The 14,480-nt window shown below is 31.0% G+C and overlaps 2 protein-coding genes across 13 annotated transcripts; both read left to right on the forward strand.

The window, feature by feature from the left end:
• The first annotated feature begins 6,860 nt into the window (after positions 1 to 6,860).
• LOC146956096 (interactor of constitutive active ROPs 2, chloroplastic-like) lies at positions 6,861 to 11,019 on the forward strand. 12 transcript variants are annotated; one of them, XM_085726553.1, is made up of 5 exons: positions 6,861 to 7,170; positions 7,814 to 7,865; positions 7,987 to 8,088; positions 8,820 to 8,994; positions 9,219 to 11,019. In XM_085726553.1, the coding sequence occupies exons 3-5, from the start codon at positions 8,069 to 8,071 to the stop codon at positions 10,782 to 10,784; spliced, it is 1,761 nt and encodes a 586-aa protein (XP_085582679.1). In that variant the 5' UTR covers positions 6,861 to 7,170; positions 7,814 to 7,865; positions 7,987 to 8,068; the 3' UTR covers positions 10,785 to 11,019. The 12 variants fall into 12 exon arrangements, with proteins under 12 accessions (XP_085582679.1, XP_085582685.1, XP_085582691.1 ...); XM_085726526.1 differs by having other exon boundaries at positions 6,911 to 7,288; XM_085726539.1 differs by having other exon boundaries at positions 6,974 to 7,183.
• Positions 11,020 to 12,012: 993 nt separating this feature from the next.
• On the forward strand, positions 12,013 to 13,865 carry LOC146956097 (small ribosomal subunit protein uS12). Its single transcript, XM_085726657.1, has 4 exons — positions 12,013 to 12,101; positions 13,021 to 13,176; positions 13,269 to 13,395; positions 13,544 to 13,865. Exons 1-4 carry the CDS (start codon positions 12,097 to 12,099, stop codon positions 13,682 to 13,684), a joined length of 429 nt encoding a protein of 142 aa, XP_085582783.1. The 5' UTR covers positions 12,013 to 12,096; the 3' UTR covers positions 13,685 to 13,865.
• The last annotated feature ends 615 nt before the right edge of the window (positions 13,866 to 14,480 follow it).

Here is a 14,480-nt window from a genome sequence, read left to right on the forward strand (position 1 = left end):
TGTTTTCATCCCAATTGATTGAGTTGTATGTGCTGTGCTTACCCTTATATACACTACTCTGTTAATTTATAAACGGCCAACCTTGCTGTTCAACTTGTTACTTAAAAAAAAATCAATGGAGACTAGTTATCATAATTGAATTTTAATTGGTGCTCTTTTGTTTCAACCGTGATAATAGCCATTAGTTTTAGATTAGAGGATTCAAAGGGGGACACATGATTTCTTTCTAAATAAATTATTGATAATGCTACTTCTGATGGTCACATGATAAATTATTATTTTTTCGAACATGTTTGTTTAGCCAATCATCTTAATTTAGTTAGCCGAGAATAACTAATTTCGTTAGTTCTTTTAATTTGCACGAATAATTATGTGTTATTATGTGTTAATTGGTGATGTGTGATAGTGAGTCGATTGACAATGTCTTATATAAAGATGTGTGATTTAAAGATCGTGTAGTTTTAAGATGAACTTGGAGTAGGAAAGGAAGGATGTCTAGATTATTAGAAGCTGTCCAGGAAGCCTAAGTTAAGATGTGGTATGTAAAGATGTGATATTTAAGAAGTATAGTTGATGTATTATTTGACTAAGTGTAATTGTGAATTATTTGATGATGTGTTAATTGATGATGTATAACTGAAGTGTTATTTAATGATGTGTATTTGATAATGATGCTATTTAAAGATGTGTTATATAATGAAGTGTTATTTGGAAGATGTGTGATTTAAATATGTGTTATTTATGATGCTTATGTTGATGTGATGTTTAAGATGTTGATGTTTATCGTTTGATGTTGTTGACCATTAATGTCATAAAGTTGTAAGTGTCGGTTTAAGTTGTGAAGTCGTAAGAAGTTGTCCAAATTATGGGAATCATATAAGTTGTTTAAGAAGTTCAAGATGTCTAAGTTGTAGGAAGATTGAGTCCATTGCATACTCATTAAAGATGGGGGCTTTAGGCCCGGCAGCCTTTGTGCTCATTAAAGTTGGGGGCTTTAGGCCCGGCAGCCTTTGTGCTCATTAAAGTTGGGGGCTTTAGGCCCGGCAGCCTTTGTGCTCATTAAAGTTGGGGGCTTTAGGCCCGGCAGCCTTTGTGCTCACACGTTGAGGAGCCTATTATGCTCATTATATTGTTGATTGGTACCACATGCATTTGCATATCAAGAAGTTTCATGATGTTTAAGATTGTCAAGTTGTTGTTGAGTTGATAGAGTTGCATGGTCTAAGATGAGTTGTGTTGTCAAGTTGTTGTTGAGTTGATAGAGTTGCATGGTAAAAGGTGAGTTGTGTCGTCAAGTTGAGTGTTAAGTTGATTAAGATTTGTGATGAAAATTAGTAATGGTATTAGATGATTGTATTTGTTATGAAATGAAAAATATGCTAATTGTTAATTGTTGATATGTTATTAATGTTTAAGTTGTTAAATGCATTTTATTGGATTATATGCTTAATGTATTGATTATGAAATCTCACCCCTTCTGCGTATATGTTGCCTCGACCGTGGGTAATGTGCAGGTAATAAAGATTAGAGGTGTTCGTGAGTGGACTCCTCACTTGGTGTCTAGGTGCTCTGATACGTAACGGGATGGGGGCTTGCTTTTACTTCTATTCCTTACGTGTCTCTTTTATGAACTAATTTATGAGATTTTCCACTAAGGCCTGCGTGCCAAGACTTTAGTATGCTGAATTATTTTCCGCTGCATGGTTTTAGAATTTGATGTCGAATTTGAGAGATAATTATTATTATCCATTTTATGATTTTTCAAGAAGTATGTGACACTCTGTTATGATTTAAAATACTCTGATTTATGATGAAATTTTTATGTTGGGAAAACGGGGTGTTACATCCATCTTCTCCTATTTTCCCTTCATTAATGAGAACTTTTGTTGAATTTTGAGAAACTCCTCTCGATAAAGCTACATATAATTGACCATGACTGAAAACTTGTCGTGGAAGATAGATTCCGACATTGGGAATGATCTGCCCTTTAACATTAATTTTTGCTCACATTTGTTACTAATATTTTTTTAGAAGATTTAAAGTCCAATCTTTAACATAATATTTTGCTCACGTTTGTTACTAATATTTTTTTCCAGAGGATTTAAAGTTCAATCTTTAACATTATTTTTTGCTCACATTTGTTACTAATATTTTTTTTTAGAGTATTTAAAGTTCAATCTTTAACATTATTTTTTTCTCACGTTTGTTACTAATCTTTTTTTAGAGGATTTAAAGACCAATCTTTAACATTATTTTTTGCTCACGTTTGTTACTAATCTTTTTTTTAGAGAATTTATAGTCCAATCTTCAACAATATTTTTTGCTCACGTCTATTACTAATCTTTTTTTAGAGGATTTAAAGTCCAATCTTTAACAATATTTTTTGCTCACGTTTGTTACTAATTTTTTTTAGAGGATTTAAATTCCAATATTTAACATTATTTTTTGCTCACGTTTGTTACTAATCTTTTTTTTTAGAGGATTTAAAGTCTAATCTTTTCCATTATTGTTTACTCACGTTTGTTACGATTGTTCAAAGACTAAGGATGAGTAATTTATATCAATAAAATAACATGGAATACTGTTTTTTGTGGAAGGGATATGAAAATACTTGACAATCTTTGTCGATTGTATTGAGGGGAATAACACATATGTACAACATAAAAGCGGCTGATAAAAAAGTAACATGAGTTGTTGTTTTGTGCATGTTTTTTTGTGAGTTTGATCTTTGGTTAATAGAGGTAAAAGAGGGTTAACGGTGACGATTAGTGACATGAATTGCTAATCCACTTATTATTTTATAATTGGCTATTTGTATTTAAAATTAAGGGTAATTTTGGAAAGAAAAGTTCAACCCAAAGGTGTGCTTATAGATAAAAAAAAAAAAAGCACACTATCATAGTTTGTATAAGCAATTATAAACCAGCAAAGTCAAATAATTCTTAAAATTAATCGTAAATAATTTGAATCATAATCACTTATAAACCAGCAAAGTCAAATAATCCATAAAATTAATCAACTTTGATTAGTTGTAACATGAAAGAAAAAAAAAACTTACAGGTTAATTCTGAATTCTGATGCAGAGGGCGGAGAGAGGTTGAGAAAAACTAAACAACGCGGGAACGAACTATGAACTGTGAGAACCCTACTTATTAATATTTTTAATATAGTGCTAACAAATATTTTTCTAAAAGATTTTGAATCATAATATTTTGCTCACGTTTGTTACTAATATTTTTATCAGAGGATTTAAAGTCCAATTTTTAACATTATTTTTTGCTTAGTTTGTTACTAATCTTTTTCTCACGTTTGTTACTAATTTTTTATTAGAGGATTTAAAGTCTAATCTTTAACATTATTTTTTGCTCATGTTTGTTACTAATCTTTTTTTTAGAGGATTTAAAGTCCAATCTTTAACAATATTTTTTGCTCACGTTTGTTACTAATTTTTTTTAGAGGATTTATAGTCCAATCCTCATCGGCTATTATTTTTGTTTAAAAAAAAATTAAAAAACTCATAGACTCGTGAGAAATAAAACAGTAAAAAACATAAACTTTGGAATATTTTTTTTCATAAGTGATTATTGTTCAACTTTGATTTTCTCAAATTTTGATTCATTCATTCTTCTAACACAAAAAAAAGTAAAAACAAAGGTTGAATTGTAATGTTGGCGAAAAGTAAATTGCTCGAAGGATAAAACAGAAAGATATTCAATTCATGAAGTGGACCTTAAAGATATTCCATTCAATGGTGCTTCAGAAGTATTAATCAAGTTCGTGAGCCTTGGAACTTTCTAATTTTTTAGAGGTGATGAGATGTGATCAGAGGGTACTATGATGAATTCTGGATCGATTTGAATTCATGAGAAGAGACATAAAGAATGCAAATATAATTTTTAAACTTTTTGTGAGTTTGATCTGTTGTTAACGGTGGTAAAAGAAAGCTAACAGTGACGATTAATGACATTGGTTATTAATCTACGTGTTATTTTATAATTGGCTATTTGTATTTAAAATTAAGGGCATTTTTGGAAAGAAAATTCCAACCCAAAAGTGTGCTGAAAGGGGTAGTTTTCTTTATATATAACTAGCGGAAAGACGGGCACTATCGTGCCCGTCTGTCCGCTCTTTCTACTGCGCTAACGCATGCATGTGATTATTTTATTATGTTTGTTTGTATAATTTTGATTTAAATTTTTAAATTTTTAAATATTAATGGAAATTATTGATATATTGATTTATAAACAAAATATTGTCAAGGCATATAACAAAATTATTTTTGACTCATAATCACTTATAAATCAGCAAAGTCAAATATAATCCATAAAATTAATCGACTTTGATTAGTTGTAACATGAAAGAAAAAGAAAAAGGACACGTTTGTTATGGATTAAAATAAAAGTGATTTTGACATAAAATAATTTAGAGATTATTTTTTAGAGATTTTATGAAAAATCAGAATCTATTTTGCGTTTGTTTACCGTGATAAAAATCACTTTTTTTAAAAAAAATAATTTAGTTTGTTTGGATACAGCTATATAAAAGCGATTTTTTTTTACAAAATTAGTTCAATCTTTAGATTCATATTTTCTCCCTCCACTAAAAAATATCTATTTTTTGAGAAGCTGCTCTCAACAGCTTCTCATTTGAAGTTGTTTTTAGATTTTTTTTAGATTCTGATTTTTTTAAAAAATCTGTAACAAACGAATGCAATATTCTTAAAAGTGATTATTTTCTGGAAAAAAGTGATTTTTTCCTAAAAAAAGCTACAACAAACGGGCTCAAAAACTTACAGGTTAATTCTGAATTCTGATGTAGAGGACTGAGAGAGGTTGAGAAAAACTAAATAATACGGGAACGAACTATGAACTGTGAGAACCCTACATATTAATATTTATTATAGTGCTAACAAATCTTTTTCTAAAATATTTTGAGTCATAATCTTTTTTTAGAGGATTTAAAGTCCAATCTTTAGAAATATTGTTTGCTTACGTTTGTTACTAATTTTTTTTTCTTCAAAAGATTTAAAGTCCAATCTTTAACATTATTTTTTGCTCACGTTTGTTACTAATCTTTTTTTTTTCAGAAGATTTAAAGTCCAATCTTTAACATTATTTTTTGCTCACGTTTGTTACTAATCTTTTTTTTTAGAGTATTTAAAGTTCAATCTTTAACATTATTATTTTTTGCTCACGTTCGTTACTAATATTTTTTTAGAGGATTTAAAGTCCAATCTTTAACATTATTTTTTGCTCACGTTTGTTACTAATCTTTTTTTTTAGAGGATTTAAAGTCCAATTTTTAACATTATTTTTTGCTCACGTTTCTTAATAATCTTGTTTTAGAGGATTTAAAGTCCAATCTTAGCCATTATTTTTTGCTCACGTTTTTTACAATTGATCAAAGGCTAAGGAAGAGTAACTTATACTAATAAAATAATAAAATTTAAATGGAAATACTGTTTTCTGTGGAAGTAATAAAATAATATGGAAATACTGTTTTTTGTGGAAAAGATATGAAAATACTTGGCAATCTTTGTCGATTGCATTGAGGGGAACAACACATATGTACAACATAAAAACGGCTGATAAAAAAGTAACATGAGTTTTTGTTTTGTGCTAGTTTTTTGTGAGTTTGATATGTGGTTAACGGAGGTAAAAGAGGGTTAACGAGGACGATTAGTGATATGGATTAGTAATCCACGTGCTATTTTATAATTGGCTAACAGTAAGAACAATTCATAAGGAATTGTGTGTGAGTTTTCTCTTTAAATTAAATTTATTCTTATTTATTTGTTACATGTGTTATTTGTATTTAAAATAAAATTAAAATTAAAAATTAAGGGTATTTTTGGAAAGAAAAGTCCAACCCAAAAGTGGGCTGAAAGGGGTAGTTTTCTTTATATATAGTATAGATATAGACATAGATATAGATATAGATATAGATGATTATCACATATTATATCATCATTTTAAACAAAAAGATATAATTTTTTAAAAAAATAAAGTAAAAAGATATAATAATGATTTTTAAGAGAAAAAATATAATTTCCTTCAAAAAAAGAGAAAAATAATAATGATGATGTTTAAACAAAAAATCTCAATTTAATTCATATAATATGTTTACCATTTTAAAGATGAAAAATACTTTGAAATAAATTAGCATATTTAAATAAAGATATTAAGTAAAATATTTTTTTATAAAAATTAATTGTATTCGTACATGTACTTTTTTATCATTTTATATTTATCAGTCACTTCAAAAGCTAATTTTATCAAACCCTTTAATTTAATTCAGCTCATTTTTTAATTATAAGTTTTCAGCTATCAATTATAAGTTAAATTTTTTTCCTTCAAAAAAAAAATTATAAGTTAATTTTTCTATCAACTAAAAGCTAGTTTATAATTTAGTTTTATCAAAGAGACCCTTACTACATATTTAAGTGTGTGTTGGTTATGCGGTGGGCAAAATTGATTTTGACAAAATTGATTTATTTTTAGATATAATAATTCATAATTGATTAAACAAGATGAATGTTGTTTGGATGATTTTGATCAAAATTGCTTTTAAATGTATAATCATTAAAATGGATGTAGTTTTTTTTTTTTTTTTTACATAATTTAATGAAAATTCTTTTACAGAAATTATGTCTTGGAAATTTTTTTTAAAAAAATGAATTTTTATCAATTCTACATTAGTGGATCTTGCTAACAAATATCATAAGAACATTATTTAAGGAACCCAAAAAAAAATTATCTTGAAAATACAAGTTAAGCAAATATAAAAATCATAACTACATAATTTACTAATTTTTTGATGTTTAAACTTAAACAATGTCCTCGGATCCATTGTTAGCATTTTCCTGTTTTATTATATTTTTGAAGAAAGAGAGAAGAGTGACTTGAACCCGAATAGTGTATGTGTATGTGAGTCGCATCTATGATCTATGTGAGTGTGACAGAGAGCGTATTGAAGATTAAGGAGCGTAACATTAATGAATTAATGTGGCATCCGTTTCAAACGTATTTTCCTGTTCCCCGTCACTTACAAAGTGTAACTCACACAAAAAGAAAAAGAAGACTAAGAAAGAGAGAGACTCTGTAACTGAGCGCCATAGAAACTTCATCTACCTCCTCAACGACGCTCTACTTTCTCCATCACTGTCTCATAGTCGTAGTACATTGTATTTTGCATCTTACACTCCTTTTTTCAGCTCTCTACCTCCTTCTTCCCCCATTTCCTTCATATATTTCAACTCAAAAATTGATACTGTTTTTTCACTTTAGAGGTATAGTTTAGTATATATAACAATATTGGTCTGCCTCAAGTTCATTCATGTGAGAATTTGTTAAAAGCAAACTATTTTTCATTTTGGTTGTTCTTTGTTTAAGGGTATTCGTCCATTTTGAAATGCAACACTGTTTTTGTACTTATGCTGCAAAGAGAAATATGGGTTTCTATGTTTTTTTTTTTTTAGTTTTGGAACATGAAAGATCTTTGAAATTAAGAATTTCAATTATTTCTAGTAATTTATGTTTTCTTGACTCCATGATGTAGTTAGCTAACTAATTACTTGCATTTTACTAGTGCGGCTAGGATGTTGACAAGGTTATCATTGTTGTTTGTTGCTGGTCCATCAAGTGTTGTACCATAGTACTTGAGTAAAAGGGAGGAAAGTCTAAATAAATTTGGGTTAAAAATAACTTAACTTAATAATAATATACTAATTATCACAAAAAAAATACTAATTTTTTGGTGCTTGATTTTATTTATTTTAATTTTTGTCTACTTATATATGTATTTAATTTGTTAGGTGGTAGTGGAGTTAGTTTATTTGGAGTTTCTTTGAAGGGATATTATATGCGGTATGTTTGTTGAACTTGAATCAAGGATCCAATGTGGTCATATAATCTAATGCAAAGTACAAGCAATAGCTTCTTCTCAAGTCATAAATCAACTTCTTCATTGTCTTAATTTCTTTTGCAGATTGATATTGCAGGAATTGTGGGTCAGGGGCTTTTAAGAAGAAGCTATTTACCTTCCCTTTTTTATCACCTAGATATTAAACATGCAGACACAAAAAGCAAGGTAAGGTTGTCCTATTTCATACTTTTGCAGCATTGTATTCTTTTTCCTGTCTTCAGTCAAATTATATAGGGTCTAAATGAGGGATGAATTGCTCTTATTTTATTCAGTAGGTTTGGTTGTACTATAATTTATAAGGTCTGTTCCTTTTTTTTTTAAAAATCTGAAAATTAATTTGAGCCTATTTGTATTCATGGAATTGATTTGATTACTGAACTCCTTGTAAGTCATATTTCGGTAAGTATATTCATTATTCAGTATTCAAACAATTGTAAATATTTCTGGGATCTAATTGAGGTATGAATGCTACCTTTGGTCCATTAAATAGAATGTATAATTTATTATTTGTAGTTTTCCAAAGAAATCTGAAGAAATAATTTTGTCCTGATGAATCATATTGTGGTAAGCTTATCCTATTCACTACTTATAAGAAAACTAGGCTTCTATGCATCAATGGCAAACATTTGTCCTGTTTATGAAAAATATTTGGCGTGTTATCTTCCCTTCTATGAAACGACAATATTTTGGGAAGGATTGTCTTGTTTCTTTATTGGACCTATAACTCTTCTTGTGTAGATACCATTCTATTCAAGAAATTTGCAAAGAGATTCTTTCAAATGAGCTCTTCAATTGACTATGCCTCATTGTGATATGTGTAAATTTTTTTTTTTTTTTTTATCTGCATTCAACTGTTATTTAAGCATGTTGATTGAAATATGGTTGGCTGTGAGCAGAAATGGTGCATCAGGAGTGCCCCGAAAGAAATCTCCTTCAAATCCTCGGACTGCTCGCAAGACGAAGTCATCAGGATCTGATTCTAACTCCGCTTCGCCGTCTTCAAACCCAGCAAATAAAACTCCAAAAGATAGGAGCCCAAATGTCAAGTCAACACAAAGTCCAATATCTGAGGTACATTTTAAGTTCCTATAAGACTTACCTTTGGTGCCATTGTGATTATTGGTAATTTCATGGATGCATTGGAATAAATAACTAGATACTTGGTAAAGTTATAAAAGACCTTCATGAATATATTGCCTCTATGCATAGCAAAATCTAAATTATTTAGATAGTTGTTGAATTTTTTTAAAATATATTATTTACTCTATCTCCTTGACATTTTTGTCTACCTCTAGAAGAACGGAACAAATAGGGTACAAGAATTGGAGTCTCGGCTATCTCAACTTGAAGAAGATCTAAAGAAAGCTAAAGAACAACTTAACTCATCCGAGTCATTGAAGATAAAAGCTCAACATGAGGCTGAAGATGCAAAGAATCGGCTTTTATCCATGTCAAGAGAGTTGGAGGAATCACAGCGGCAACTTCTGGAACTATCCAATTCTGAAGATGAGCGAATTCAAGAACTAAGGAAAATTTCTCAGGACCGAGATCGAGAATGGCAGTCTGAACTAGAGGCTGTCCAGAAACAGCATTCAATGGACTCAGCTGCTTTAGCATCTGCAATGAATGAAGTCCAGAAACTGAAAATGCAACTTGAAAGGGCACGTGAATCCGAAGCTACCCGGATTGACAATGCTGAGTCAGCTGATGCTGAGATTCAAGATTTGAGGATGGAGCTTGATGAAACACTCTCTTTAATTGCAAAGATGAAAAATGAGGTGAGCCATTGTAGAGAATCTGAATCACAGGCATTGGAAACAGTTAGTACAACTCAAATGCAATTGGAAGCTGCAAATAAGACAGTGGAAACGCTCCGATTAGAAGGTGCAAAAGCGTCAGAAGATTACCAATCCTTAGCTTTAGAGTTAGAGAAATCAAGGTCTCAAGTAAACTCACTGGAGGAACTTGTGAGCAAACTTCAGGAGGATTTGGTCAGTGGAGTTGGTTTATCTCCTCGCTTACCTGCATTGGAAGTTGTAGAAAGCGAGGAGATAAACCGGCTCAAAGCCGAGCTTGTTTCAGTTAAAGCTGAAGCAGGGCAGTTAAAATCTGCATTGGATGCTGCCGAGGTAAGATATCAGAACGAGTATATCCAAAGCACATTGCAGATTAGAAGTGCCTTTGAACGACTGGAGAACACGAAATCGGAATCTTATCAAAGACAAGCTGAATTATATGAGGAATTGAAGAAATCTAAAGCCGATGTTGAAGAGTTAAGGGCACAATTGATGGAAAAAGAATCTCATTTGCAAGATAGTGATGTGGCTGAGTTGAAGGCAAGATTATTGGAGAGAGAGACAAAACTACAAAATATAACTGAAGAGAACAATACACTTAAGATGGAAATAAAGAGAGAGGAGTTAGAGAAGAATAAAATCACGGATGAGGCTGTTGCTTCCGCTGAGGCAGCAAGGGCCGCAGAGCGAGAGGCTTTGACAAAACTCAGCTACATAACAGAAGAAGCTGATGAAAGTAACCGAATGATAGCACGTGTAACTGAGGAGTTAGATGCTGCACAGGCGTCGAATTTGGAGCTAGAGGCTGAATTAAGGAGATTGAAAGTTCAGTCAGATCAATGGAGGAAAGCAGCTGAAGCAGCTGCTGCTATGATTTCTTCTGGAAACAACAATGGAAAAATTATGGAGAGAACTGGTTCACTTGACAGTGGCTACAACAATTCTATTATTGGTAACAAGATGAGTTCGCCTTATGCAGAAGAAACTGATGATGACTCACCTAAGAAGAAAAATACAACAATGTTGAAGAAAATTGGAGTGTTGTGGAAGAAGAATCATCAATAGATAGATATATGCAACCTGCAAGGTTGTATAACTATGTATAATATGCTTCATTACATACTTGTTAGTTACCATGTCGAGTAAATGCTTTAACTCATGTTTGATTGTACTTGTTTGCTTTGTATTATTATATGTTGGGCGTCCTCTGGTTTGATCACCATTCAAACAATCCTTGGAGAATATTTGCCTTAACAAAATAGTGTCACAAATGTTTTGAAGATACATTGTTTTGATCGCATTTGGTTTTTCCTGTTTTACATTTTTTTTTACATTATCTTGTTCTTCCATTTAAATCAAGGGAAATAACAGCATGATTGCCCATTTTAAAACATGCAAAATTCAAGTAAGATTATGTTCAATACATGCAAAGTTTATATACCTGTGTTCTTGTTCATTGAACTTACTTTGTACCAGCTCTTTTACCTTTACTATCCTTGGCATCAGACATAAAAATTACTTAAGGGAATAAGTCTAACAAGCAATAAGGATTAGGCACAACACAACCACCGGTGTTGTTTCAAGTTTATTAAATTTATTTATAGAATAACTTTCTTGAGAAATATAAAGATGTACTTTTATTTCAATGTATTTTTTTAAAAAAATGTTTGGTTAATATTATAATATTATTGTGAACCTTTATAATAGAGATGTTAATAGGTAGATAAACCTGAATTATTCTCAGCTTTATTGGAGCTTTATTCCCACTATTTTCTTTGGATTTTTTTTGTCAAGTAGCCTAGTGGTTGGAGCTCATACACATATTAAATGTGGAGAAGTGAGATGTCCGAGATTCGAACCCCGACCCATGTATATATTATGCAATGTCCCTGCCAACTGGGCTACAGTAAAAAAAAATTCTCTTCCCAGAAATATTTTATATCCAAGAAGAAAATTAATAAATGGATAACAAATAGAGGAATACACATTTCTATCATTTTATTCATAGAAATCTATAAAAATAACTTGAAAAAAACGCATCTTAGGTTTGATTTAGTACCATTGCTTTTTGCGGCATTTTTTCCTCTAGAATTTACTTTTCAAAATCCATTTGAATAATAAAATAAATTCCATAATATAATTAAATTTAGAACAAAAAAGTAAAAAAAAAAAATGTATAGGGTGCGGGAAGAAATACCTCTTGTGCAATAGTGGCCCAATAGGCCCAGAATTGAGATTTTGTTGGTTGAGAATGAAAGCAGTATATAAATCCTCAGTTTTCATTTCGGAGATTAGGGTTTTCGTCTTCCGTGTTGGTGCTGTTGCTGCTCGTGTCCCTCCATAACCTCCGAGCTCAACACACAAGGACCAAGCAGCCATGGGGTAACTCCTTCATTGCCTTTTCTGCATTTTCTATTGAATTTTTTTCTTGTTCCCTGTTAACCATTCCCAAAATCGATATTCATAAGGATGAGCTTAGTAATACTAGTTAATTTAATTTTGTTAGTATTTAGGTTTCATTTTGGTGGATCCGTTCCAAATCGAATATAAATATGCTATGTTTGATTCTTTATTCAAGCTTTTGTTTAGTTTAGTTTATGGATTTATATCCTATCTGTATGTAATGTGCTGGCTAAGTTTCCTATGGCATTAGGTTTGTGTAAGTTTTATTTGTTAGTTTATGACTTATGGTACTGGATTGTGTATCTATTTTTTGTTCTTCTTGTGGAACATGGGATAAACTAGCTTATAGCTGTAGTTAAAGTGAAATGAAATTTGAAACTTGAATATTTAGGCTTAATTTAGTATAAATTAACAAAGAACTGATAAGCTAGCCTATAGGGGATGAGCTGATTGGCTAGCTGATTAAATTTGTAGTGTTTGGTAAAACTAGCTATTGAACTACCTTATACATATGAATTATTCATATGAAATGACATAAAAATGATATATTTATTTTTTAGATTAAGCTATACGCTACTTGAATTAGCTTATCTAAAAATGCTATAAGTTGGTAAAAATAAGCTGTAAGCTTCTGAAAAACTGACGGTCACCAGGCTGGTCTTTTTTAGTCAAATGAGCTTATAAGACATAAGCTAAAAAATGTGTATTGCCAAACAGACTCTTAGTTGTGAATTATGAACATTTTTTGTGAACAGTCTTTTTGTTGTAAATGACTTAGGTCTTCAACACTTTGATATTAGGTGGGAATCAGGAATTGTTTATTTTTGTATCTACTATCTATGTAACAACAAAAGATAGTTTTGTGAAAGCTATGTTAAATCTTCTGACTTGTCTATAGGAAGACACATGGAATGGGAGCTGCTCGCAAGCTGAAGTCTCACCGCAGGAGGCAAAGGTGGGCTGACAAGTCATACAAGAAGTCTCATCTTGGGAATGAGTGGAAGAAACCTTTTGCTGGTTCTTCCCACGCAAAGGGAATTGTCCTCGAAAAGATGTAAGAGTGGTTAAGCTTGGTATTTCCTTTTACTAGAATTTTATTTGATATGAACATGTGATGCTAAGAAATGATTGTTGTTTTATTTACAGTGGTATTGAGGCTAAACAGCCCAATTCAGCTATTCGTAAGTGTGCCAGGGTACAACTAATCAAGAATGGAAAGAAAATTGCTGCCTTTGTTCCCAATGATGGTTGTCTAAACTACATCGAAGAAAATGTAAGTCCTTGCTCATATTTTCTATTGGTTTGATCAGTGACTTTAAACTGATATGTCTGGAACTGTCTTAAATTGTTTTTCATATCTTATTAGTAATTCGTTGTTTGTATCCATCTTGTGTGACATTGTGTGTGACTGATGGTTGCAGGATGAAGTTTTGATTGCTGGATTTGGAAGAAAGGGTCATGCTGTGGGAGATATTCCTGGAGTTAGATTCAAAGTTGTGAAGGTCTCTGGGGTGTCTCTTCTTGCCCTTTTCAAGGAGAAGAAGGAGAAGCCAAGATCTTAGATTTGTGGAATGGGTTTTTGATTTCTATAGTTTCCCAAAATTATGTTGATTTTTGCTTCCTGTTGAGTGGGCATGGGCATTGCAGACAGTTTTGTATCTTGTTATTTTGTGGTACTTCATTTTTTCACACTTACTCTTAGGAACATTTATTACATTGCCTACTTGTGAATCTTCCCTATCATCTGGTTGTCTTACTCGTATTTTGGCCATGACATAGTTCCAACCATAATTTTCGAATTATCTGGCCACTGAATTTTCTGTTAACAATTCAAGTTCTACTGCGTTTTCTAAGCATAAACATTGACTTGTTTTGTTGACTGGTTAACACTCTGTGTTTGGATTCAAGAATGAAATTTTAAAAATTACATTATAATTTTGATCACAATATACAAATTTCAACTTAAGTTAAACTATATTTACAACAGTATCTTGATTTCAAGAGTGATGCACAACTTTTTTGACAATGGAAAGTATACACAATTTGGGTTAAAAAAATTGAGATTCAAATAACAAGTTAGTGTTTTTATATTGTGGTAAAAATCTTGACAATGGAAAGTATACGCAATTTGGGTAAAAAAAAATTGAGATTCAAATTTCAAATAACAAGTTAGTGTTATTATATTGTGGTAAAAATCTTGCGATAAATCACAGGTAGTTTGATTTCGATTTTAAATGCAACCATCTGTAGTCTTTACAGATGAAGTTCTGTATAATCACGCAACATAATTAACATTTGCAGTTGTGTTAACTCAAGTGCGTATGAAGATTAACAAATTTGTAATCAGCTAAAATTAAC

This window comes from Medicago sativa, chromosome 1, assembly GCF_051527215.1.
Source record: "Medicago sativa cultivar Bolivia chromosome 1, Bolivia_mono, whole genome shotgun sequence".
Classification (NCBI taxonomy): domain Eukaryota; kingdom Viridiplantae; phylum Streptophyta; class Magnoliopsida; order Fabales; family Fabaceae; genus Medicago; species Medicago sativa.